Source organism: Herpailurus yagouaroundi, unplaced genomic scaffold (assembly GCF_014898765.1).
Source record: "Herpailurus yagouaroundi ecotype Mexico unplaced genomic scaffold, PumYag 184, whole genome shotgun sequence".
Lineage (NCBI taxonomy): Eukaryota > Metazoa > Chordata > Mammalia > Carnivora > Felidae > Herpailurus > Herpailurus yagouaroundi.
Genome location: NW_024412415.1, coordinates 10,460,274 through 10,484,670, shown reverse-complemented (window position 1 = coordinate 10,484,670; position 24,397 = coordinate 10,460,274). Strand labels below are relative to the sequence as shown.

Genomic DNA, 24,397 nt, shown 5'->3' with positions numbered 1-24,397 from the left:
AACTTGATAACCTGATCTGAGGAACAGGTTACCACTTTCTGTGTCACATCTCTCCTCGTCCTCATTTCCTTCTCTTCTTGTCATATAACTTGTCCTTTGCACACAAATCCCATGAGAATAACATGTTAGTGGAAGAAACCGGGAAGGCTCTGGAGAAGGTGTCTACGTGGCTACCTGTTTGTGTTTTTGTGCTGGTACAGATGTGAGGCTTTTCTCTGTAATTCCAGGTCCTGCTCCTCACATGCCACAGATAAGAAGCAAACCTTCCAGCTGCCCTGGCCCCTGTAGACACACAGGTGCCCAGCTTTGCAGCAGCCCTCATCCACAACATTGCATTGGAAGCAGTTTGAAAAACTGATCTCTCCATGTGAGAGACTGGATTGGGATTGCTCAAGGTGCTATTATTACTTACCGGAATGATGTGGCATCTGATTGGGGTTTATCCTCAGTTTGCTCCCTGTTCTGAATCAGTCAGTCTGGTCAGGAGAGGCTTTTCCCCCTTTAACTCCAACACCTGCCTTCACCCAGAGGCCAGCCCTGAGGTGTCTGGACGGTGCAGATGGACAGTGCCAACAGACAGCCTGGCCAGTTCTTCCCAGCTTGTGGGAGGACCCTCTGTGCTATGGCCAGAGAGGCCTGTCACTGGGACAACCCTCAGGAATCTGTCACAGCTTGTCTCCTTCCTCTTCTACCCTCTTCACTTTTACCCCAAATCCCAAATGGATCACCCAAATCCCCCTTCTCCATGGGCCCCCAACATTGAGTGACTTCTTTCTACCTCAACTTCCCACACCCTCATTTCCTAACTAGCAAAAATTAAATCCATCAGTGTCAGGAAAAATAGTAAAATACTACATTAAAAAAAAAAAGATTTTGTATTAAGTGCAACAAACTCATATTAACACGACCCCTAGCATGTCCTGAGTGCCTACTAAGCACAACCTAAGACGTAGATAGTGTTCTCAACCCTAATTTTACAATGAGGAATGTGAAACATGGAGAAATGAAGGGACAGGCAGTGAGGGGCCGAGCCAGAGCCTGGGTCTGCGTGGCCTGACACAGGACCCATGACGCTATGGTCACGGCACAGGTGCTCCTCTGCCCTGTTACCCGCGTGGGTCAGGAGTGCAAGAAGCAGGTGGAGGCCCTTCCCCTCCCTATTCCTTACCCAGTATTTCTAGCCACCCACAGTCCTCTGCTGACCTGACCCTTTCTTTCCATCCTTCCACCCATTCTTTCTAGGCCTTTCCTAGACACTGTAAGACACTGTAAATTGCCCTCCCTACCTCCACTGCACCTGTGCCTTCCTCTCCTGTTTTTGCTCACATGTGTACTCCCCTACCCCCAGCCCCTCTGGCCCACCTCCTTGTCTTACACATTCATCTGATAAATATTTCCTGGAGCCTGTCCTGTGATTATGAATAAGGCAAGGCTTCCACCCTCTCAAGTCTCTGTCTTTTTTCCTGGACTTCGTTGGGTCCTGCCTGCACAGTGGGCAGATGTATCCAACATAGGCAAACCTGCTGGGTTAGCATGGGTGCCCTGGCCAGGGACCATGTTTTTGTGCAGTGCTGGCACTCAGGTATTAATAACCACCACCAAGGACTGATGACAGGCAGGAGGAAAACCAGCCCTGTGGCTTCATAGTATCTCCATTCAGGTTATTTTTAAACAGCTTTTTGCTGTTGCCCCTGGGTTGAAGGACATTGTGCTTGCAGCCAAGTGTCGGGGTCACAATAGACCCTGAGGAAAGGACAATACTAACAATACATTAAGTGGAAATGTTTGCAAAACATATACTTAATTTATTCCCTGGGCCCAGATGTTCATACCCGGAACCTGACTCTAAAGAGTTTTAAGACAAAACTGCATTTCTTCTTTGGGTCAAGGCTCATGGGGCCCTGCCCAGGCCTGCTTTTTATTCTTAGACCTGATCAGACTGAGTATGTATGCCAAGAAGCCAAAACTTGAAAGTGGGGAAAACTAGGAAAGCCTGACAGCCATAGCCCCCACTTGGATGCCTCATACTAGGTGCCTGACCCTATTGCACCATATGAGCTATGGCTCAGACAAATGTCCTACATGCACGTTTGACCAACATCCTGGCATAATTTTCTGGCCACTTGAGCACATTCACACGCTGACAGAGCAGTTTCTCCCCTCAGGTCCCTATCGCAAAGAAAGTTCCTCAGAGAGAGCACAATCCATCAACCTGCTTTCTGTGCCCCATGCCAGCCTGGCCCTCATGGCGCTCATTTCCTATGTGAGACAGCCATGACGTACAGCTTCTCCCCTCTTGGCTCGGCAGAACCTCAAGCCTGGTATTTACAAACAGAGAGTAACCAGTACAAACTGATAGTGACCAGTGGTCAGGAGGCCTCTTTGATGATTCAGGCACCACAGGATTGACCGTGGCTATTCCCCATAGCTGCTTGCTTCATATCTTTTCTTTAGCTAAACTTTGTGAGGGAGCCCAGTGTGTAGGGCCATTGTAATAATAACCGCCATTCATTCTCTGTCTCTCAACAGCTTTTTTGAGATATAACTCACATATGGTAAAACTCATCCTTTTAAAGTGTGTAATGCAGTAGTTTTAGTAACAGAGTTATGCAATTACCACCACAAACTTTAAAACATTTTCATCTCCCCAAAAAAGAAACCTGTATCTATTAGCTGTCGCTCCCTATGTATCTCCCCTTCCCCACAGCCCTGGCAACCAGTAATCTTTTGTCCCTGTGGATGTACCTATTCTGTACATTTCATACACATGGAATCCTACAACATATGATCTTTTGTGCCTGGCTTCTTTCACCTAGCCCGATGTTTTCGAGGTTCATCCACATTATAGCAGGTATCAGTACTGCGTCCCTCTTGCTGCTGAGTAATATCCCACTATATGTATACACCACATTTTCACTCTTTTATCAGTTGATGGACATTTAGATTGTTTCCACTTTTTGGCTGTTATGAATAATCCTACCATGAGCATTTACATCCAGGTTTCTGTGTGAATGTGTGTCTTCAGTTTTCTTGGGTACCTAGGAGTGGAACTGCTGGGCCGTATAACAACTCTTTTTAACAATTTGAAGAAGTTAACTACTTTCCGAAGTGACTGCACCATTTTACAATGTGTGAGGGCTTGCCATTCTCTTTGGATATTCACAGCAGCCTTCTAAGATTAGTTACAACTTACATTTAAGGGCACTGAGGCTTAGGGGAGGTGAGTAGCTTGCCTGTTATATCCAAGTGCTCCTCCCTCTGTGACCTACTCCCAAACATTACCCCTGTATCACTGATGAACAACTGTGTTTCTCGCCCTTTCACCTACATGCCTATGTCATCCTGATGAGAGGTCTTTCTGTGTTGCAGGATGTGTCAGGAAATGCTGCATTTCTGGCCTTCACTCCTTTTGGGTTTGTCGTTCTGCAAGGAAACAAGAGGGTCCACTTCATTAAATGGTGAGTATCTTCATTTCCAAAATGGGCTTTTTATATGTCACCAACTGGGGAGGGCTATGGTTCCCACGTCCTTTGTCTGTGATTGGGCAGTTATGGTTCTGAGCCCTCTCCAAAGCCTTGCGTCCATAATGATAACTGATCGAGGTAGTGGTCTCTGCCTAGGGATCCTGTTCTTCCAAAGGGGTGTTCCTGAGAGCCAACAGTCTCTCCAGAGAGACAAAGAGTGTGGAGGGTGATTTCTAGGTAAGATGAAAGACCTGGGGCTGCAGCCAATGTTAGGGAAGCAAAGTCCTTGGGACTGTCCCCCACTCAGGGCCATTGCATCTGCATGGGTGCTTACTTCCTTACCCACTGGCCTAAAGAAGGAGGGGCTCACCCCTGGGGCAGACAGAAGTTATCCTGCACCCTCCGTGGGCCAAGCCCCACTTTGGGCACTGCCTGCACAAGCATGGATGCTGCTCTATCTCCCTTCTGTCCCTCTTTAGGCTGTAGGTGTCTTCATCCTCCAGGAGTCACATCCCCACCCTTGCTCCCCTCTCCCTTCCTCCACTCCCATTTCTAGCAGCTAAGAGCCACTACCTCAGCTGAAGCTACTCTGAACTGCTTCCTCTCCACCCTGTGAGTTCAGGGTCTATTCTAAATGGATCTGGGGGCCGATGCAGCACAGACTGGCTTGTTGATGGATATTTGGCTCTCCTGGAGGCCCCTTTTCTGGACCATGCAAACATCTTTCAGCCTCATCAGAACATGCTGTATGTTGTACTAAGCCCCTGTGATTTCTGTACCTTTTCGGCCTTAGACTGCCGAGTCTAAGCTGGCCAACTCCTCCCATGGGCTTAAACAAATGGCTTACCTTACCCAACAGAGCTCGGCTGGGGAAGCTTGCTCCGGTCTTCAGTCCTTTGCCTTCTCCAGAAGAGCTAATGGGGAATCTGAGGACAAAGCTGCTTCCTGGCGAGCTCTCTACTGGGGTTTGCTGCAAGGTGTCTATCTTCTTGTGTCCTCTTGAGCTCCCCCACCAAGCGTGTGGACAAACACCACCTTTCCAACCCCATTGCTCTTGTGCACAATGGTAATTTGATCATCAACCAGAGTGCTAGTGAAACTGCCCCCCACCGCCAGACATGACCACCCAGGTCCCATTCCCCCAGGAAAACAGCCACTTCACAAGGCAGTTTGCTGCACTGAGTAAAAGGGTACACCCCAACGCATCTGTTTGCTAGGCCTTCTGAAGCTGGCCCACTCACTGTGCTCTCTGGGTGACAATGGTGAGGATTTGGGGTCTGCTGTCCAACAAAATACTTTTCACAAAAAGACAATGAGTAGGGTCAGGGCACCGGTCTCCCAGTGAGGAACCCTTGCTTCCTAGATATAGCTGGGTTGTCTGATGTTCCTTAGATGGCCCAGATCCTGGCCCACACTCTGACCAGGCCGCCTGTCTCATGAGGTCCCTGGTAGGAGGCATGTGTAGCTAGAAACAAGTAGGACACACCTGTTCAGGAACCTGGAGTCCCTAAAGTATCCTTCCCCATCCAGAAGCCCTGATGCTCACCTGATTCTCCCACAAACTTTTCATTCTGTGGCTTCTCTCATATCACACTTCTTCAGGAAGTCTGCTTTTCATTGTGTCTCAATTTTAAAATAATAGATATAAAACCCAACTTCACTTCCAATAGAAACTCTCCCACTTTCCTATCTGGTTTGTTGAAGCCTAGACGATCGGTGTGTTCCTTTCCATATTAATCAATTGATATTTATTGTATTCTGTATGTGTATGAGGGTGACTGATTAATTGGGAGGGAAATCAAACAAGGAAGGTATACCATGTGCTTGTATTAGCTCAGAACTGGTAGTCAGAGTTGTGAGCTCTCATACTTACTCACCCATGATTTCCAGGAAACAAGTGACCTTCCTCTGTCCCCTCAGTTTTGGCCAGTAGTAAATTGGGTATGTGGTTCTCACTACCTTTCTGCTACTTCCTAAGATATTGAGGAAATCTCCCTAGAAATTACAAAGAGGAAGAAATGAAGTGGAGACAGATAGGCCTGATCAGACCTTCTTGGGGGTCCCAGTTGGGTACAAAAATAAGGACTCCACCCCCAGTGAGATGGGAGGGCCTTCAGGCTCCAAAGGGCAGCTATGTCAGGCAAATGGAAGAGAAGTAAGGAGTGATTGATCCTAAGGCCTAGCTCTCTGGCTCTCAGGGACATCCGCCTAAGACCCCTGTCATTTTTCCTTTTTGTAAATGTAACCAAGGCTGAGAGCAGTATGTGAAGGTGAGGTCTAAGCTGTGCCATGTACAGTAACCATGTCACTTCTTCTGATTTGTGTCTGTCCCGCGGGTGACGTACCCCAGTATCCTGTTTGCCTCTTTTACTGCAGCCATTCACTGGGCTGGTGGCTTCAAGGATTTTTCTACAAAAACCCCTAAGCCCCTTTCCTGGTCAGTACGCTGCATGACTGTTCCATGTAATCTGTTCTCTCTCTTTGGTATGTTGCCCTGCCCCCCTCCCTGAGATCGTTTGACATTTGTTTGCATTAAACTGCATTTTCCATCCAGTGGCACAGTCACCTGAAAGACTCAAGTCCCTCAGAACCTGGTTGCATTGTTTTTCATTATTTGCTGTATCTTGAACTTTGGCCTCATCAGCTACCTGTGGCATCTTACATTTGACAGTCCCATCCAGATAATGCACCTGCATTATGAACCAAATCCTGAAATGGCCCGGGACCTCTCAACCTAGACTTACTTCCCATACAAACATTTCCCTTTTACAGCCACTGTTGATGAGCCCGAAATCCTCCTATCACCCTATTATTATGGTGTGATTGACCAGAAAACTGTGGATTGAACTGTTTCAGCAACTGTTCTCTAAAGCCACTGCGCTGCTGTCTTGTTTCAGTTCTAATTTTGGCTAAAACTGTGTCTGTGCCTGGAGCCCCTTCCAGTCAGGGTGGGCTGTGCATCTACGAGACTTAGCTGTGAACAAGCAGCCCACGACAAGGTGACAGGTGTTCTCTTTGTGCTTGTAGGAATGAGGTGACCAAGCTGAAATTTGAAGGAAAGACTTTCTATTTATACGTAAGTCAGAAAGAGGTGAGTGCTGGCTTCTTTCTCTTCAGGGAGGGCTGGGGCACTGGGTGGTTTCTGATGGCCAGGGCTCAACCAAAGTGGCATATCCAGGTTAGAACTAAGCCACCTGAATGAGAAGCAGAGACCTGGAGGTGAGGGATGGAGAAATGGCCAGGCCCTGGAGCCCAGGACCTCCTCAGGGATGCTAGTGACACCCGGAGGTTCAATACCTCCAAGAAATGCAGACAGTGAAAGATTCTTTTGCTTCTATAGGAGCATTCCAAGATAACAACTTTTTAAAAGGAAGTAGAAAATGCAGACGACAGGAGCACTTTCTCTGTGGAGGGCTCTCTTGGTTTTGAGTCTGTGGCAGCTGAGGCTTATTGTGATTGGACCTGCCCAGTGTGAACTTAGTCACTGAACTGAGCTCTGCCCTGGCGGGTCCTGCAGGCCTTCTCGTCCAACTGGCCAGCTGCCAGGAAGTCCCTTCCCCTATCTGAAACCTCTTCCTGAAGTCCTGGGGAGCCCTCAGACAGCCCAGGGGTCAGGGTCCTGGCCTACTTCATCCTTCGCTTCTCCACCTGCGCTCAGCTGTTTCTATGTGGGATTTTTTTGTAGGAAAAGAAAATTATTCTCACATATTTTGCTCCAACTCCAGAAGCATGCAAGCACCTTTGGAAATGTGGAATCGAGAACCAAGCCTTCTACAAGTGAGTGGACACATGTGATGGGGACTATCTTTATCAGAGCCAGAGTCATAAAAGCTACTTTTTAGAGGAATGATGGGCAGGAAAATTTGAGAAACACTGAGAAAGGAGACATAAGATGACAAGGCTGGCACTCCTTAATAAAACAGACCCCTTTCTGGATGTCTGTACTCCCAGGATGGATAGAGCTGAGGTCAAGGAATGTGTTTCAGCAGAGATACCCTAGGGATCTACCTTGTGATGTCCTTGCACAGCTCCCAGTGGCAAAGCAGTGAGGGGTCTTTTCAGGGCAAAGCTTGGGCCAAAAATAGCTCACAGGTACCTGACTTGAATCAGGTTGGCCCTGCAGAGCCATTCAGAGCCATAGAAGGCCCAGAGTACAACGCTTCATGAAGGAGCAGCAGGTGCAGCCCAGGGCAATTCCCTAAGCCTTGGGGAAACTCTGGGGCTTGCTCCCCAGTGGGTGCCCTAGTGCTGAGCTGGGGTTGATGCCAGACCTTCCCAGTGTGCCACTGCCAGAGGTAGTGCCAGTGACAGAACAAGTGCCCAGGAGCCTGAGTGGGGTAGCTGGAAGAAGGGCAAGGACTTGTCTGTTAGTGAAAAGTCAGCTTTGGGGCAAAAGCAAGAATTTTGATTATCACAGGATTTGTAAAGTATATGAGGTTTCTGTGCTATTTTCTTTGATTAAGAAAGTGGTTATAAAGGCATTAGGGAACAAATAAATAGCCCATTGAGAAACTGGGGTGATGGCAGATAATTGTTTCACTAAAACCATTGGTCTTGTTTTTAAAATAGAATGCAATGATTTATGATTTAATAAGCTAGATCTTAATCAGGAAAACATAAGACAAAGTTTGTGGTATATTCTGCCTCTGACAAGCCATAGTTCTCCCTCCAGTAACCTCCAGGACCCTGAAGAACTGCTCTGAGCTAGAGGGGCACCATCCTCCTCCCCAGGGAAAGGCATTGCTGCCTGCTGGCTGCTACGGGGTGTGGGCTGGCAGAACTGGGCCTCCCTCATCTAGGGCCACAGCTCCAGAGGCTGTTTCTTGGTCAGGCTTTCTGAATTGCTTAATAGTTTCTATGCATTTGATACCAGAATCAGGGATGAACTGAATGGGCAGCCTGAATTATAATCTGAGTCGGCTTCTTTCATTTAAAGAAGAGGACACTCAGAAAAGGCTGCCACATGGTCAAATTTCCCTCTTGTTCAGTCCATGGCTGTCTGAGAGAAGCCAAGAAAACATGTCAGCACCATTTTTGGAGACCTTTGTTTTTCTGTTTATGTCATGGGAACAGAACTGTGCTTCTGAACCTGTGACCAAACTCAGTTTGAGTCGTTCTGTTAACAAATCCCCACACCTAACTAGCCCTACCAAGACCCACACTGAGGCTGTTTTTCACATTTCTACTGATTACTTGATGTTCTCTAGTAAGTGTTAAAAGCCTCTAGCCTGGGTCAGATCCCCAATTATGCCAAATCTTAGCAGCAGCCACTTTGGCATCACTCTGAGCACGTTTTACACACAAATCCCTGGCACTGCCTTTGGCCTAGTGCTTTGAAAGAAGCCGGGTCAGACTCAAGGACATGTTCAGGCAGGAGGGCAAGTAGGCTTACAGCCTCACAGAGCCCTGAGACAGGTGCACATGGTCTCCCAGGAACTGCTATTCATGGATTTGGGGGACAACTCCCTACATACTGACTGCCTGCTCACGACAGAGGCTTCAGACCCAGATCAGTTCCTGGCTAGATCAGCACTACAGGCACCTCAGGGCATGTTGTAAGCGGAGTAAGTTGGGTTGGGAGGCCTCACTCTGGGCAGCTCTGCTCACCTTCCTTTATATAAGGGTGAGAGGGCCATCTGGGATCAAAGAAGTCACCTAAGAGGATATTTTACAGTGCCCATGGTCTTCCAGAGTCTCCACACCAGCTGTCCACAGCCTTGAAAGTGATATTAATAGGTATTCTGGGAGAAGAGGGATGATTCCAAGTTCAAATAAAAGATGGAACTTGTATTAAAGTTAAGCTAGTTTGTCCATTTCAGGACTTCTTAGAGTCTTTACTATGATAACCTACTTTAGGACTCTCCAAGAGGGAAATGGAATAGGGAGGGCAGCCCCTACTCTCTCCTCTGCCCACAATTACCCAGACATGGAATCATCAAATACTAGGACTGGAAGGGACTCCTGAGGTCAAGTAGTCCCAGCTCCGTCATCCTGTAGATAAAACAACTAAAACTAAGGAAGAAAAAGAAATTTGCCCAAGGTCATACTGCTAACAAGTGTCCTGGGATTTGACAGGCAGCATTCTATTATTCCCCCAGGCCATCACCCCTAACATTTATTCTCAGTCCCCCTGGCCAACCCCATGAAGCACTCTTGGGGAGCCCTCACTCTCCTGACATGAAAATGGGTTTCAACATGACTGTCCCCAGCACTGAGGCTGTGAGCAAACCCTCAGGTCCTAAAGGAGAGTCAGAGACAAGCCAGACTGTGAAGGTCCTTTTCCTGAAGAGTTTCCTCAAGTAGCCTTTGGAAGGAGCTGGGAATGCGCTGCCTTAGCCCATGAAGCAGTTGCAGGCCATCTGTCACACTGGACTTTGCCTTGCTGCAGGCTGGAGAAGTCAAGCCAAGTCCGCACAGTGTCCAGCAGCAATTTATTCTTTAAAGGGAGCCGGTTTCGATACAGGTAAATAGTGACAGTAAGTAACTGTTATGGACCTATTTTTAGACCCCTCTCTGGAGAACAGTGGCTCAGTGGTCCTTATCCTTGAGAACAAAGGAACTGGGAACCTCCAAAAAAGCCTGAGGTTTCTATCCAATTCTCCTTGTCTCCTAACCCTTTGACTATTTCTTTCCTTCCCTGCCACAGTTTGTCTGCAGGGCTTAAAATATATATCTTCTTCTGCCCTCACAACAGCAGTGAAATAAGAACTGTACCAGTGATTCTTTTCATGTCTGTCTAAAGATTTTTTTTTTTTTTGCAATATTTCTGGAACATGCTGGACAATGAGCAATCATTTCTAAATGAAAATGGAAGATACCAAAGACTCCAGAGATAGTTCTCTAAGCTAAGCTATCAGGACATGTAAGAACTTAACCTAGCAAGCCAGCTTTTTTCAGTGACCTAAACATTGGGAAGGACTAGGCCAAAATGGCCATTGCCCAGTCATCCAAAGTATCTGAAATCTTAGACAGGAGCCCAGTGCTGGAACACCGTCTGATCCCTTTCTGTTTGTTTTATTATACTATTTATAGTGGCCGAGTTGCAAAGGAAGTAATGGAGTCGAGTGCAAAGATCAAACGGGAGCCACCAGAAATACACAGGTAGGCTGCCAGGGACTTCCCCCCCAAAACGAGTTGCAGTTCAGATCTCAGATTCTCCAAAAAGGCAGCAGTTCCAGTACTATGACCACTCTGGGCACAATGGCTCACAAAAGGGAAAGGAGAACACGATAGGAAAGTTCCCCATCTCATGGGGAACAGTCTAGGCACCTGCGTGGCTCAGTCAGTTAAGTGTCCGACTTCGGCTCAGGTCACGATCTCACAGTTCGTGAGTTTGAGCCTCGCATCGGGCTCTGTGCTGACAGCTCAGAGCATGGAACTTGCTTCAGATTCTGTGTCTCCCTCTCTCTCTGCCCCTGCCCTGCTCTCTCTCTCAAAAATAAATAAACATTAAAAGCATGGGGAACAGTCTAACCCTGGTATCCCTGAGCCTTGATGAAGAACGAGGGAGGGCACAGTACCCAGTACCACCTTCCTGGATACTTCTCTGTGTCCTCCCAAATCCTAAAAGTGGCCATAGACCACGGAGGGCATGTCCAAAATGCAAGATTCCCTTGTTTCTGGAATCAACCAATTACAGAAAGCCAGGGATCACCCCACAGTCCTGTCTCACTAGGTCTAAAATAGTTTTGAGATCCTTGCTTCAGGTATAACTGTACATCATGCATATCTCCTAAACCTAATAAGATCCAGAAAGAATATTAGCCAGGACAGCTAGGGTTCATCAACCAGCTTGACCTCTGGGAACGGGAGCATTATTACTGCCTTCACACGGCACCCCTTGGAGCAGCAGTCTCTGTCAGCAGTCAGAGAAGGCTGCCATATGGGTTTTCAGGCACATTTTCAGGAGTCCTGGGGCTCTACTCCCTGACAATCCTGCCCAGAGACGAGAGGCACCACTGCTGCACTAAAGCAAGGTTCAGGTGGGTCTGGGATATGAGGAGGTGGATGAGTTTGAAGCAGTGTCTCTGATGGGGATCCAGGGACTAAAGACAAAAAAAAAAAAAAAAAAAAAAAAAAGTTTTAAGATTTTTTTAAATAAACAAACAAACTTAACAGAGCCAGGCAATTCTAGTAGCTACTCCTCAACTCTGAGTCCTGATCCCATCTGTTGTGTGCACTGAATTAACACAGTTCTCTTTTCATTTAACCTCAGAGCAGGGATGGTTCCCAGCCGCAGCTGTCCCTCCATAACCCATGGCCCAAGGCTGAGCAGTGTCCCTAGGACCCGGAGAAGAGCTGTTCACATCTCCATCATGGAAGGTGAGCAAAAGCTCTGGAGATGACCACAGGGTTCCTCCAAGTTTTGACTTGGACCCGTTCCTCTCAGGGACCTTGAAAAGAAGTGAATGCAGCAGAGACAGCAGCACTTTTCTCCAATGGACCGGAGAAGGTTTTGTGTAGTGGATGGGAACACCGGCTAGGTTTCAGGTGAAGGGTAATCCCACCCAGCCCTGCTGAGCTGTAGTCCAAGAGGGGATTTAGATCTGAGAGTGTTGGGGTAGACCTCTGGGAGGCTATGTATGTTGCATATGCCAGGTTCCTTGCAGTTCTGAAATTGCTTTCCATCAAGAGGCTTTTCACTTGTTTTTCAGATCAGACCAGTCTCCACAGGTTAAACAATCAAGGTGACTGAGGCAGTTAACCAAGAAATGAAAAACTCTTGGTTCTGAAGCACTCCAGTATTTGCTACCACCTTCTATTTCAGTTGTAGAAAGCTCTCCTCTTGCTATCTGAATTCTTTAATGTGATCTCAGGAAATCTAACATGCCTCACCTCTCTCTACCCTTCCCTCCCTTTGGAGGAGGCTGCAGTGGGGTGGAGTGGGGTCAGGGGGAGGCGCAGGGAGACAAAGTCTGTGTATCTTCACTGAACTACATATTGCAGTAGCTAAGGCTGATACCTCTCTAGTCCCTGGGTAGTTAATATTGTTAGGAGACTCTCGGAATATTGGCCTCATTGTCACTGACTGACCTGCCCCCAGGCTGGATATAGGTATAAGTCGAGTGCTTTTACTCCCAAAGATGGATGTTTTTGTAGGACCACAGATCTCAAGCAGCAGCGAACAGCAGCAGGTTTGCTTCAAACCTATCCTGGAAGGTGGGGAAGGAAGACTTTTTGCCCTTTCTGTGGGAATGCTGATGAATGAAAATAACCACATAGGTTAGGAAGGACATCATTCCGCTGCTCCCCTGTGAGGATCATGGGTTTGTGTTTAGGATTTTATGTGTCCCTGACTTTGCATTACCTAAATCTGGTATAGAACTACAGTCTAGGGGTTGAGAACCCTGGCTGAGAAACCACATCAAGTACCTTAATTATTTGAGTATGTTAGTTGTTCTTTTTGATTTTTGTTTTGTTCTGTTTTTAAGTTTATTTATTTACTTAGAATCTCAAACACCCTCAGCACAGAGCCCAACGTGGGACTTGAACTCCTGAACCGTGAGATCATGACCTGAGCCAAAATCAAGAGTCGGACGCTTAACTGACTGAGCCACCCAGGTGCCCCAGTTGTTCTATTTGTAAAGTAGGGATACTTTCCTTGTGTCCCCATTGAGTTGTGAGGAAGCTGATGTACATGGAAGTACTTGAAAGAGATTAAAGCACTGGGGAGCCTGGGTGGCTCAGTCGATTAAGTGTCCAATTTCAGCTCAGGTCATGATCTCGCGATCTGTGAGTTTAAGCCCCATGTCAGGCTCTGTGCTGACAGCTCAGAGCCTGGAACCTGTTTCGGATTCTGTGTCTCCCTCTCTCTCATAAATAAACATTAAAATAAAATTTTTTTAATAGAGATTAAAGCATTTACTGGACAGGCAGCAAGCATAATGCAAAGAGGCCTGGTCAGGAAGTAAAAGGTGAGATTCAAATCAGAGCTCACCATGTATTTTTCTGAGCCTGTTGCCCCCACCCTAGAGTGCAGTGTGGATGTGGGAGGGTGCCTTATGAACTACGAAGCATAATCACTATGCAAGGTGTGAAGTTATTGAGGTCTGTCATCAGACACAGCCTCCTGGCTTTTCCTCTGGTCTTAGGTTGAGCAGGAGAATGGAGCACGGTTCTCTCTGACCCTCTTCTTGTGGGGTGTTCATCTAAGGAAAGTAGAATGAATTTCTTCTTTTTTGAGGAAACATAACTTTCTCCTCTCCTTGTGGCCCTTCTTTCCATTCATCCTGAGGTCTAAAGCCACCAGGTTCATCCCAAAGCTCCTGCAAAAAGTCAGGACAGCTGTCCTTCTAGAGAAAAAGTCACCCTCTGAAGGAAGCTGGCACTAATGCAGGTATAGGGAAGAGCCTCGTGCATTTGTTCTCCAGCATATGGAAGAATGTCCAGTAAAACCCAGGTTCCCAGAAAAGGGAAGACTGAGGCTATCCGTGTGGGAATACAATACATTTGTAGTAGCCACAAAGCAGGGTTGGCAGAACAACTCAAAGGCAGGAAGCCTGTCCTCAAGCTCCCCCAAGACAAGCTATGAGGCTGCCTCAGTTCCCAGCCAGTTCTGCCTGTCTTCTCCCACTGCAGCAGCAGTAGGCTCTTCAGCATCTGAAATAGTCCTCTTTGCTTGTAAAATGCCAGGGGAGGATGCAGCAGGAAAAGGCTACCAAAGAAGCTATTAAAGCAGAGACTTCTAGGGCCAAGGCACACCCTCACAATCTCAGCCTCCTAGAACTTCACACCTGGCAAATTATAGCACAGCAGGCTCCCACATGCTACTCAGAGCCAAACTGCTGCTTACACCCCACGCCTGAGGCTGCCTGTGGACGAGCACAACCTTCATCCCCAGTCATGGCCTTCAACCTGGAACCCAGTAGATTCGGGAGGGCACAGGCAGAAGCAGCTAAGAACTGCCCCAGCAGGAATGACACTAACAGGCTCAGAGTGAGGAGAGGCAGATGGACATCTGGTTTGGGTGTGGGGAAAAGAAAATGATTTTAGCATTTAATTTACTCTATCGGTCAGGGATTATCAAGCCTGGGGAAATAAAGAATGGATTATTTCCCAGAGAGTTGAGCTACACCATCTCTCAAGAGGGATTTTGCCTTTAAAGCACCCAGCAAACAAAGCTGACCCTCACTGTCCACCCAACCAGGCAGGGAAGGGCTGAGTGCAGCATGATGGGGGCCTCAGAAGAAGGGTGCTAACCAAAACTCCGAGGAAGTTATGGACATTTGAAATTGGTTCATAGTCCATCAGAGACTGTCTTTCCTATATAGTCCATATGGCACATACTATCACAGAAATGATTTGCCTTTTCCAGAGGGAAATATTTGTTTACTATCTCTAAAACAACGGGAAAATTGCAGGGGCACCTGGGTGGCTCTTTCACCGTTTGTGAGTTCGAGCCCCACGTCAGGCTCTGTGCTGACAGCTCGTAGACTGGAGTCTGCTTCCGATTCTGTGTCTCCCCCTCTCTCTCTGCCCCTCCCCTGCTTGTGCTCTAGGTCTCTCAAAAAATAAATAAATGTAAAAAAAAATTTTTTAATAAAAATAAAATGGGAAAATTGCAAAAACATTAATATAACACTACAATACAAATGAAACTATGTGATTCCAATGAGCTGGGATCCTTAAGAAGATAACTGCACACTGCTTGGCCTTCCCCTCTGCCCTCAGGGATGCTGAGATACCACATGTTATTAGCACAGGATTGACCAGAGAGGATGCTCAGGTATGTTGGTTCCTCTTATCTGCTGCACCCTGAGGGTTGGCTCAGCAACAGAAGGCCCAACAGTGTACAGCCCAGCAGAGGATGGGACACACTCCGTTTCCTGCCCCAGAGCTGACACCTCACACTTCAGAGCCACCCAACCCAAAGCCAAATGTCTTTATAACTTCACATCCTGCATTTTCTGGAACTATGTGATTCTCCATACCCTGTGGGATTGTTCTTTGCCCTCTCTACACCTGACTCTGAGAAGTCTGGGGCCCTTACACAGGCCTCCAGGAAACAGCCACATTGCTGGAGAAGCATTACTTTTTATGGCTCTAAGTGCTTCTGACTGAATCCAGTCCACTGATAATGTCAGCCTCTCAGAGTTGTTCGTTCCCTGAAGCTCAGCCTACTTTGTCTCCAGAGCTGACATCCTCTCTCCAGCACGGGAGGCACTGTAAAGGAGCTGCTATGCATGAGGTCAGCAAAAATCCTTTGTCCCTAGTTGTTTTTCCATCCTTTGCCTCTGTATCTCCCCTGCCTGGCTGGTTTCCTTGAAGAGATCAGCTGGTTTCCACTGAAGAAGTATCTGCTTTCCTGGGCGACCATGGGGAAGAGTCTGATTAAGATTCACACCAGAGTCCGAGTTCAGCTCCGGTTGACTAATCATTGCCTTCGGCCACTAAGTGTGCGCATACTGAGGATGGGACCCCGGCTCCAGGGGAGGCTCCTGACCACTGTGTCCCCTGGCCCACAGGGAGCCACCTCTGGGCAAGGCAAGCAGCTGGAACATATCCAAGGTAAAAAAGAATCCTCTGTTTTGCTGTGCCATTTGCCAGATCCCACCCACCCACGGTACCCACCCCCTCCATCCCACAGTAACAGGTTTGATGAAGGGGTTGGGGTGGGTGGTGACTTCTAGTGAACCTGAAGTTTTGTACAAGACTAGTCTGACATACATACAGGTGAGGTCTGTTGAGGGAACAGAAGACTAACATTTACTGAGTAATTTTGTTTGTCTAGCAGTCTACTAGAAATGCATACATTTCCATTATCTTATTTACTAAGAGCACCAACAACTTATTATAATGTGGTTTCTGGTGTCCCTCTGATCTGTTCTCTCTGATATAACAGCCTTTGCCTCTCTCCTTCCCCTCCAAGCTTAGGGCTGAATAGTAGGCTAAGCTGAAATGCACTGAAGTGGCTTCAGCAGCTAAGCTGGTCATACTGTGGAATATCTGACAGTCATAGCTGTCTTTGTGAGGGGACAGCCTCTAGAAAGGGTATGAGGATTATGTGGAGTTTAAGAAACAAAACAGATGAACATATGGGAGGGGGGAAAAAAGAGAAAGAGAGGGGAAACAAACCATGAGAGACTCTTAAAGATAGAGAACAAACTGAGGGTTGATGGGGGGATGGGCTAGATGTGTGATGGGCATTAAGGAGGGTACTTGTGATGAGCACTGGTTGTTGTATGTTAGTGATAAATCACTGAATTCTATTCCTGAAACCAATATTGCACTGTATGTTAACTAACTAGAATTTAAATAAAAATGGAAGGAAGAGAGGGAGGAGCAGAGGAGCCAACAACATGTGTGATCAGGGCCTCAAGATTTGTTTTATCAGGAACTTATTAAACATTCCCAGGTTCATATTCCTCATGCTGCTTGTGCAAATGCAGGAATAAGGGGAAAAAACTGGGGGGAAAGGATCAAAGGAGCATCAAGAGCACTGGAACAAGGGGCTGGCTCTTAATTTCACATTATTTCACAACAGTTTCTTGGGCAATTGGGACCTAAATCTAAAGTAGGTGTAAGATGTTGACTTAATTCATCCAGGCCCAGAATCCAACTACATGATCATTAGCACCAGGAAATAGAAAGAGGCTTGGAGTCCATCCTTACCTTTGCCATCACCAACCAACCACATGACTTCAGGCAAGCTCTGTAACCTCTTGCTTTCATTACTTCGTGGAAAGATAAAATGAAAGCACTTAAAAAAGTTTAAAATAGTATACATATGTAAGATTTTAGCACAAGGGGGGAAAAAATAAAACCAGGACCATGAGGAGCTTCTGAAAGCAGAAGCTGAAAGCTGTGGCAAATATACTTACTGATGGTGAGGTGATGGGGAGACTAGGTGGCTAGCAGGGGGCTGCTGTTCCTGCCCCAACCCACCCCACATTTGTAACCAATCCCAGGATTTGTTCCTCTGGAGAATCCTTAACTGTGTCGATGGGCTCCAGCTGGCTGAGCAGGCAGACTGCCTGGGAGCAAATGGCTACTCAAGAGACCCAAACACAACTCACTACTTCTGAAAGGTTACTGCCACCTTTTAAGAGAGACCTTTGGGCGGGGAGGGGGGGAGGGCAGCGGCGCCTGGGTGGCTCAGTTGGTTAAGCATTTGACTCTTGATTTTGGCTCAGTTCATGATCTCACGGTTTGTGAGACCAAGCCCCACATAGGTCTCTGGGCTGACAGTGCAGAGATTCTCTCTCTACCTCTCTCTCTGCCTCTCCTCTGCTTGTGCTCTCAAAATAAATCAACATTCAAAAAGCGAAGAGAGAGACCCTTGGGCTTATGAAGCTAGCCCTAATCAACCCTTATTTGGTCAAGCCTTTACATAGCTGGGAATCTGATCTAGTCTGCAGCAATTCAGGGTCAATTTCAGAGCAACAGAAGGGAACTGGCTTCTCTTACCATAGGCCGCAAAGGCAGGGAGAGTCAGAGCCACTCTGGCACCCCAAAGATAGCCAGGAATGAAAATGCAGACACTGAACCTGAAACAAGAAGCCATTTCCTCGAGAGCATTGTGATGTGGGCCATACTCGGTGACTCCAGGCCCACATCTTCTAGCCTCCATGGCTACTATTTAGTTGAGGGAGTAACCACCTCCTGTTTTTTGCTACCAGAGACTGAGCACTGTAAAGAGAGAAATGTTCCATCTGAAAAAGTAGAGAGATAATGGGTAGTTTTAGGGGGTCGGAGAACACTTTCTCCTGACCATTGTAAGAGAATTTCCACCCTGACCCAACAAGATGTTCTCAGAGACCACGCTGCAGTTTGGAGTGTGTAAAGATAGGGGATGTGTCAGCCTACAGTAGACCCAGCTCATTCTAAAGTAAAAATAAGGAGCCACTAGCCAAGGGCTATTCCCCTTCTCCATCAGAAAACACTTAGGAAGAGGGGTGCCTGGGTGGCCCAGTTGACTAAGAATCTGACAATTGACTTCGGCTCAGGTCACATCTCCAGGTCATGAGATCAAGCCCAGAATTGGGCTCTGTGCTGAGTGTGGAGCCTGCTTGGGATTCTCTCTGTCCCTCTCTCTCTGCCCTCCCCTGCTCATGCATGCACATGTGTATGTGCACATGCACACTCTCTCTCAAAAATAAACATTAAAAAAAAAAAAAAAAGAAACCACTTAGGAAGAGCAGATAGGGTTTTAATGTCCCCTAAGATTAGGACAGCCAGAAGTGGGAGGCTGAACAGACAGAGCACAACTGCAGAAATCCAAAAGATGACCTCATGAACTCAAGGAGCTGCATGCTGGGTTGTTAGAAGGGCACTCAGCTCCAGAATCAGTATTTCATGAGCCCTAGTGAAGGAAAACAGTCTTTTCCTCCCCATTCCTGCCTCTTAAGATCCTCAGCCCAAGAGGGAGACTTGAGCTCCCTGAAATGTGGCCCCAGCTCTGAATCAGGGATGGTATGCAATTCAGAATGTCTTTCAATTGACGTCAAAAGCAGGAAAGGCAGAATCTTTGACAAATTTTGCCAAAACCCTACGTAAAAAGAAAAAAACCTCCAACCATGGCCCCTCTGATGTCTGCTGCTTGTCTTATCCTCTTCCTGATACATCAGAACAGCATGCAGCAGCCACTGTCACGTGAAGTGTACAGGGGGGCTTCCTTCCAAGATTTTAGTTACCATATAAAACAGAATGGGTGCTGCCTCCACCAGACAGCAAAGTGTGCACAGGGACCCAGAAAGCCTTCTCACGTTCCTTTTGCATTTCCAGGCCTCGAGTCCCTCCGGGACAGTGCCCATTCCACGCCAGTGCGTTCCTCCTCCCACGGGGACACCTTCCTGCCTCATGTGAGAAGCAGCCGGGCAGATAGCAATGAGCGAGTCGCCGTGATTGCAGACGAAGCCTACAGTCCTGCAGACAGTGTGCTGCCCACCCCTGTGGCTGAGCACAGCCTGGAGCTGATGTTGCTTTCCCGGCAGATCAATGGGGCCACCTGCAGCATCGAAGAAGAGAAGGAGTCTGAAGCCAGCACTCCAACAGCTACAGAGGTGGAGGCCCTTGGGGGAGAGCTGAGGGCCCTGTGTCAGGGGCACGGCAGGCCAGAGGAGGAACAGGTGAATAAGTTTGTTTTAAGTGTCCTCCGTTTGCTCCTTGTGACCATGGGACTCCTCTTTGTTTTGCTCCTCCTCCTGATCATCCTTACCGAGTCTGACCTTGACATTGCCTTTTTCCGCGATATCCGCCAGACCCCCGAGTTTGAACAATTCCACTATCAATACTTTTGTCCCCTCAGGCGATGGTTTGCCTGCAAAATCCGCTCAGTGGTGAGCCTGCTCATTGACACCTGAGAAGGCATGACTCCTCCCAATAACTAGCCAGGTGGACCAAGGAGCCCGGCTACCCATTCCCAGCAATGGGACCCATCGCGGAACCATCGGCACATGTACCAACTCCTCCTCTCATGACTCAAAGTCCACAGCCTAGGAGGGTCATTTCCCAGAAGAAAAAGAGGATAGGCTCATGCCCTATCTAAACAAACTGGGAAAACTCATTTCCTTCAGAGGTTCTTTCAAGAAAGGCTCAGCGACTCTGTTTCTCATCCTCCCGATTTGCAGGATAATTTTTGGTTTTGAATTTTGATTTTTCATAGATGTGTATTATTTTGAAAGTATCAAATAAAAATAATTTATTTTACTATTACGGATTATCGCAGTAGTGTCACCTAGCAGATGGGACACTAGTTGAAGACTAGAGAGCTGTCGTCTTCTGTATTGTGCGGGAGCTTTCCTACTGGGCTCCAGTAGGCTCATCAGTGCAGCCTCAGCAGCACAGGCCAGGGGTCTGGACAATGGGAACTATCTGTAGGTTTTCCTGCCAGACGAGATTTGAAAAAAGTAAACATCCATGTAGAATGATTAAATGGAAAGTTGCTTCTTATGATGGTCTGAGTTGGATTTTCTTTTCCTTTTGTTTTTTTCAAATCTGAGCAGAGTGGGCATCTGAAGGGACCACCGCTACCGCAGCAGCAGCAGCAGGGGTGGGGTAAGTCTGTCCCCTTAGACTAGAGATCCTAGTGGGCATCGCCATGAGTTTTATATAATGAACTTAGACTTCTGTGATTTTTTTTTTCCTGAAGAACCTCAAGATTTTTATAGTGCTTCAGAGACATTAGTTGAATTCAGTGGTGCCTGAGATAAGACTGTCAGAAATGTCGGACAAAGTGTAGTTAACAGAAACGAGAACTTAGGTACCTCAGAAACTGTTGAGATTCAGAGAGCAGTACCTATTTTGTACCCCCCCCAAAAAACTTTCAATTTATATTTTAACAAGATGTTATTTTCTTATCAATTCATATTTTGTTTTTACTTTATGGATTAAGAAAATAGAGCCTGATGAACTAAATGATGCAAGAAAGAAACTAATCTTGAGAATGAAAAGCTTCAGAAAAGAGAATTCCAAGATCAACAAAGAGCCTTGGAAGGGACCAAGAAAAGGATTTCTTTAAATAGGCATACTAAAAGATGCCTACAAAAGAAAGCAAGCAAACGTGGCAGAAACCAACAATTAGATGTAGAAATACTGCCCCCTAGGGTCATCCTCTGCATCAGGAAAATAAGAGTTGTAGGAAAGTATTTGCCATTCTTGCTGAGGGAAGCTGTGGAAGCATGCAAAGCATAGCATGTGAAGGGTGAGTGTGGGGTCCAAGGCCCACGCTCTGCAACTCTTAACAACCACTCACATACAAGATCTCGTTTTCATCTCAGGGAGAGATTTCTAAGTCATCTGGGGCCTGAGGACTTATTTAAGGATAGTCCGTAGACATATTCCTGGGACCCACACAATAGTGGAGTGGCTGCTAACATCACGTGATGTTGGGCAGCCCCAAATGCAGAAAAGGATGAGTCACTTGAAGATTTGCTCTCCCCTAATTTGTCCCCTGAAATAGCAGAATCATGTCCATGTACAGAGTATAACAGACATGGAATTGACGGGGTACAGGGTGGGGGGAGTGGATTGTACAATTCTAAATGCCCTTTCATCTAGACCAGGGGTTGGCAAACTTCTTCTGTAAAGTGTCAGTACATATTTTTTTTATTTTGGTTTTGTGGGCCATACTCTGTGGCAACTACTCAACTCTGCCATCATAGCACAAAAACAGCCATAGGTAATACATAACAAGGAAACATGGCTGTGTTCTATAACAGTTTATTTTTAAAAAGACAGCTGAATTTGGACCACAGGCCATAATTTGCCAACCCCAATCTAGACAATAAAACTGCTCCTTACCAGTATGTTAGCAGAAAGGGGGTCGGCTCTGCTCCCATTCCTGACTTGCTAAAGGCCCAGGACCATTTCCCAGTGGAGGCACTGGGGTTGCTTGTTTAAAGGGTGCTTGAACAACCAACCAGCAAAGAGGTAACTGATGCCAAGATGAGCAAGATCAAGTGTTTAAATGCTAAAACTCCACCAGAAGCTAAGAATGGAAGAGGAATGTCTGATCATTTCCATACCAGCGACAACTAGGGCAGAATTAAACATCTATTTACCAAGTGACAAGACAAACTGAAGGAGATCCTAGTAAAACTTAGGGATCACTTAGAACCAACTATCCACTGCCACTTGTCATCTACACAGGAAGGCTTTATTTAGCACAGGACTGAAGTGAAAAGTAGACTCAGAGATGAAAAGGCTGTCAGGAGATAGGGGGCTGGTTTTAACCTGGATATCTACTGTCTTATGCAACATAGCAGATTACCTTTTAGTGTAGTGTTCCTACCTCAGTCTGTAGAATATGGTGTTTCTATGCAGTGAGTGATAACCTTGACAGTGACCTTTCATATTCACATTAAAGAGAGATACAATATTCCATTTCCCGGTATGTTACTTGTGTCTAGAGTTCTAACAGTACAATAGTCCATACCACTTCCAACAGCTGGATTTTGCTCTCTGAACAGAAACTTTTGGGTTATTTTTTTCCAGGGCTTACCCCAGAAAATACAGATAGTAAAATTTCCTTCAATTTGCTTTTCAAGTAGCGCTTGAATAACAAACCTCCTTTGTTGGTGACTAGTCTTTTTGGTATCTCCCCATCGTTAAACATTGTTCAGATTTTTAACCTGGTTTTACTGTGTTCCACTATGTCTCCCATTTTCTCTCAAAATTAGTTTGATCTCATTGTAGAAAAAAACAATGGATTCCATAGCTTCATCCATCAGAGGAAATAAAACTCTTACTAAAGAATAGTGTACTGCATCTTTAAGCAGTAGAAGGTAAACTACCTGCAAATGTGAATTTCTTAGTTTCATTAAAAAGTATAGTTGTAAACCTTTCGTGTGCCAAAAATTCTAAGTTATACTTTCCTTCAAAGCAATGTACTTTTTTCTACATATGCAGTATGTAGTTAGCATAAAATCATTGGTGCCATGAAAATTATTTTTAAACTTAAATAAATATTTAAATATCATTGAAGAGTGGACTCTTTTTTAACCTACAACTGGTCTCCCTTTTTCCTCCTTAAAGTTACCAACACAGAGATAAAAGGATACCAGGGGGATTTATACAGCTGACTGCTGTTCATGACTAGAATCATTTAAAATAGTCATTTTATTGGGGCACCTGGTTGCCTCAGTCAAGCATCCAACTCTTAATTTTGGCTCAAGCCATGATCTCATAGTCATGAGGTTGGGCTCCACACTGGGCATGGAGCCTACTTAATATTCTCTCTCTCAAAAAAAAATAGTAATAGTCATTTTGCTTATATCCATCTATCATCCTTGACCTTTCCCCCAAAATAAATACTACTAAAAACGTGGAAACTGTAATAATAGAATGATTTTAGAGATGAATTGGACCTCATTTTTCTGTTGAGGAAAACCAAGGAGTGATTTTTCCTAAGGCTACATAGAGCCAAAAGTAGAACCAAGATGGTCCAGGGTGCCTGGCTGGCTCGATAAGTAGAGCATGAGATCTTGAGGTTGTGAGTTTGAGCCCTACATTGAGTGTAGAAATTACTCAAGAAAATAAAATCTTAGGGGCAGCTGGGTGGCTCAATCAGTTAAGCATCAACTCTTGATTTCAACTCAGGTAATGGTCTCACAGTCTGTGGGATGGAGCCCTGCATCTGGCTCCACACTGACTGTGCTGAGCCTGCTTAAGATTCTCTCTCTCCCTGCCCTTCCCCTCCTCTCTCAAAATAAAAGTTTTTTTATAAACAAGAACCTAGATGGTCCAGCTTCTAGACCAGTGTTCTCACTCAAGCCTGGAACAAGAACAGAAAACATTTCCTATGAAGGGAATAGAATGGTGTCACTGCTACAGTAACCTGATAATTACAACTTACAAAATATATTCCTATAGCATTATCTCACCTGATTATATAACCATCACTCTGGCTACAAAACTGGTAATGGTCTTTTAAATTCCATGAGGATGAAAAGTGAAACTTGTGCTAGTTTCTTACCTAATCTTCCTGTTTTCAATTCTATCTGCCCTTTAATGCTCCATTCTGCTACCAGATCATCTTCCTAAAGCACCAATCATGTTATGTAACCCACCTCGAAATTTTCAGAGGTTCCTATCACCTATAAAGTGATTATCTAATATCCTGTCCCTAGTGGAGTTTTGTTTTTGTTTCTGATGACAAAGTCTTTCCTTAAAGTGATCTGCAAAGTAAAAAGCCTAAGAAACAGGGGTGCCTGGGTGGCTCAGTAAGTTGAGTGTCCAGCTCTTGATTTCAGTTCAGGTCATGATGCTAGGGTCGTAGGATTCAGTGCAGAGTGTGGAGCCTACTTAAGATTCTCTCTCCCTCTGCCATTCTCCCCCACCATTTTCTAAAAAAGAAAAAAAGCTCTCTAAAAACAAAAAAGAAAAGCCTAAGAACCACTGGATGTGAGTGGTGATTTCCCATGATCCTACAGTTTTTTTAACATTTATTTAACATTTGTTTATTATTTTCCCCCAGTGCAAGATGGGGAGAGGCA

The 24,397-nt window shown here is 46.1% G+C and overlaps 1 protein-coding gene across 9 annotated transcripts in view; it reads left to right on the top strand.

Annotated features, from left to right (window-relative positions):
• The window catches only part of FRMD5 (FERM domain containing 5), a 323,173-nt gene extending 300,287 nt beyond the window's left edge, over positions 1-22,886 (top strand). For 2 of the 9 annotated variants that reach the window (XM_040492533.1, XM_040492540.1), the window contains exons 8-15: positions 3,370-3,458; positions 5,815-5,901; positions 6,492-6,555; positions 7,150-7,241; positions 9,853-9,927; positions 10,497-10,565; positions 11,680-11,786; positions 19,188-22,881. In XM_040492533.1, coding sequence (XP_040348467.1) covers positions 3,370-3,458; positions 5,815-5,901; positions 6,492-6,555; positions 7,150-7,241; positions 9,853-9,927; positions 10,497-10,565; positions 11,680-11,786; positions 19,188-19,765 — 1,161 coding nt within the window. In that variant the 3' untranslated portion in view covers positions 19,766-22,881. Of the gene's footprint in view, positions 1-3,369; positions 3,459-5,814; positions 5,902-6,491; positions 6,556-7,149; positions 7,242-9,852; positions 9,928-10,496; positions 10,566-11,679; positions 11,787-19,187 lie in introns of all 9 variants that reach the window. The other 7 variants (XM_040492537.1, XM_040492536.1, XM_040492538.1 and 4 more) reach the window with 7 other exon arrangements.
• Positions 22,887-24,397: the final 1,511 nt, after the last annotated feature.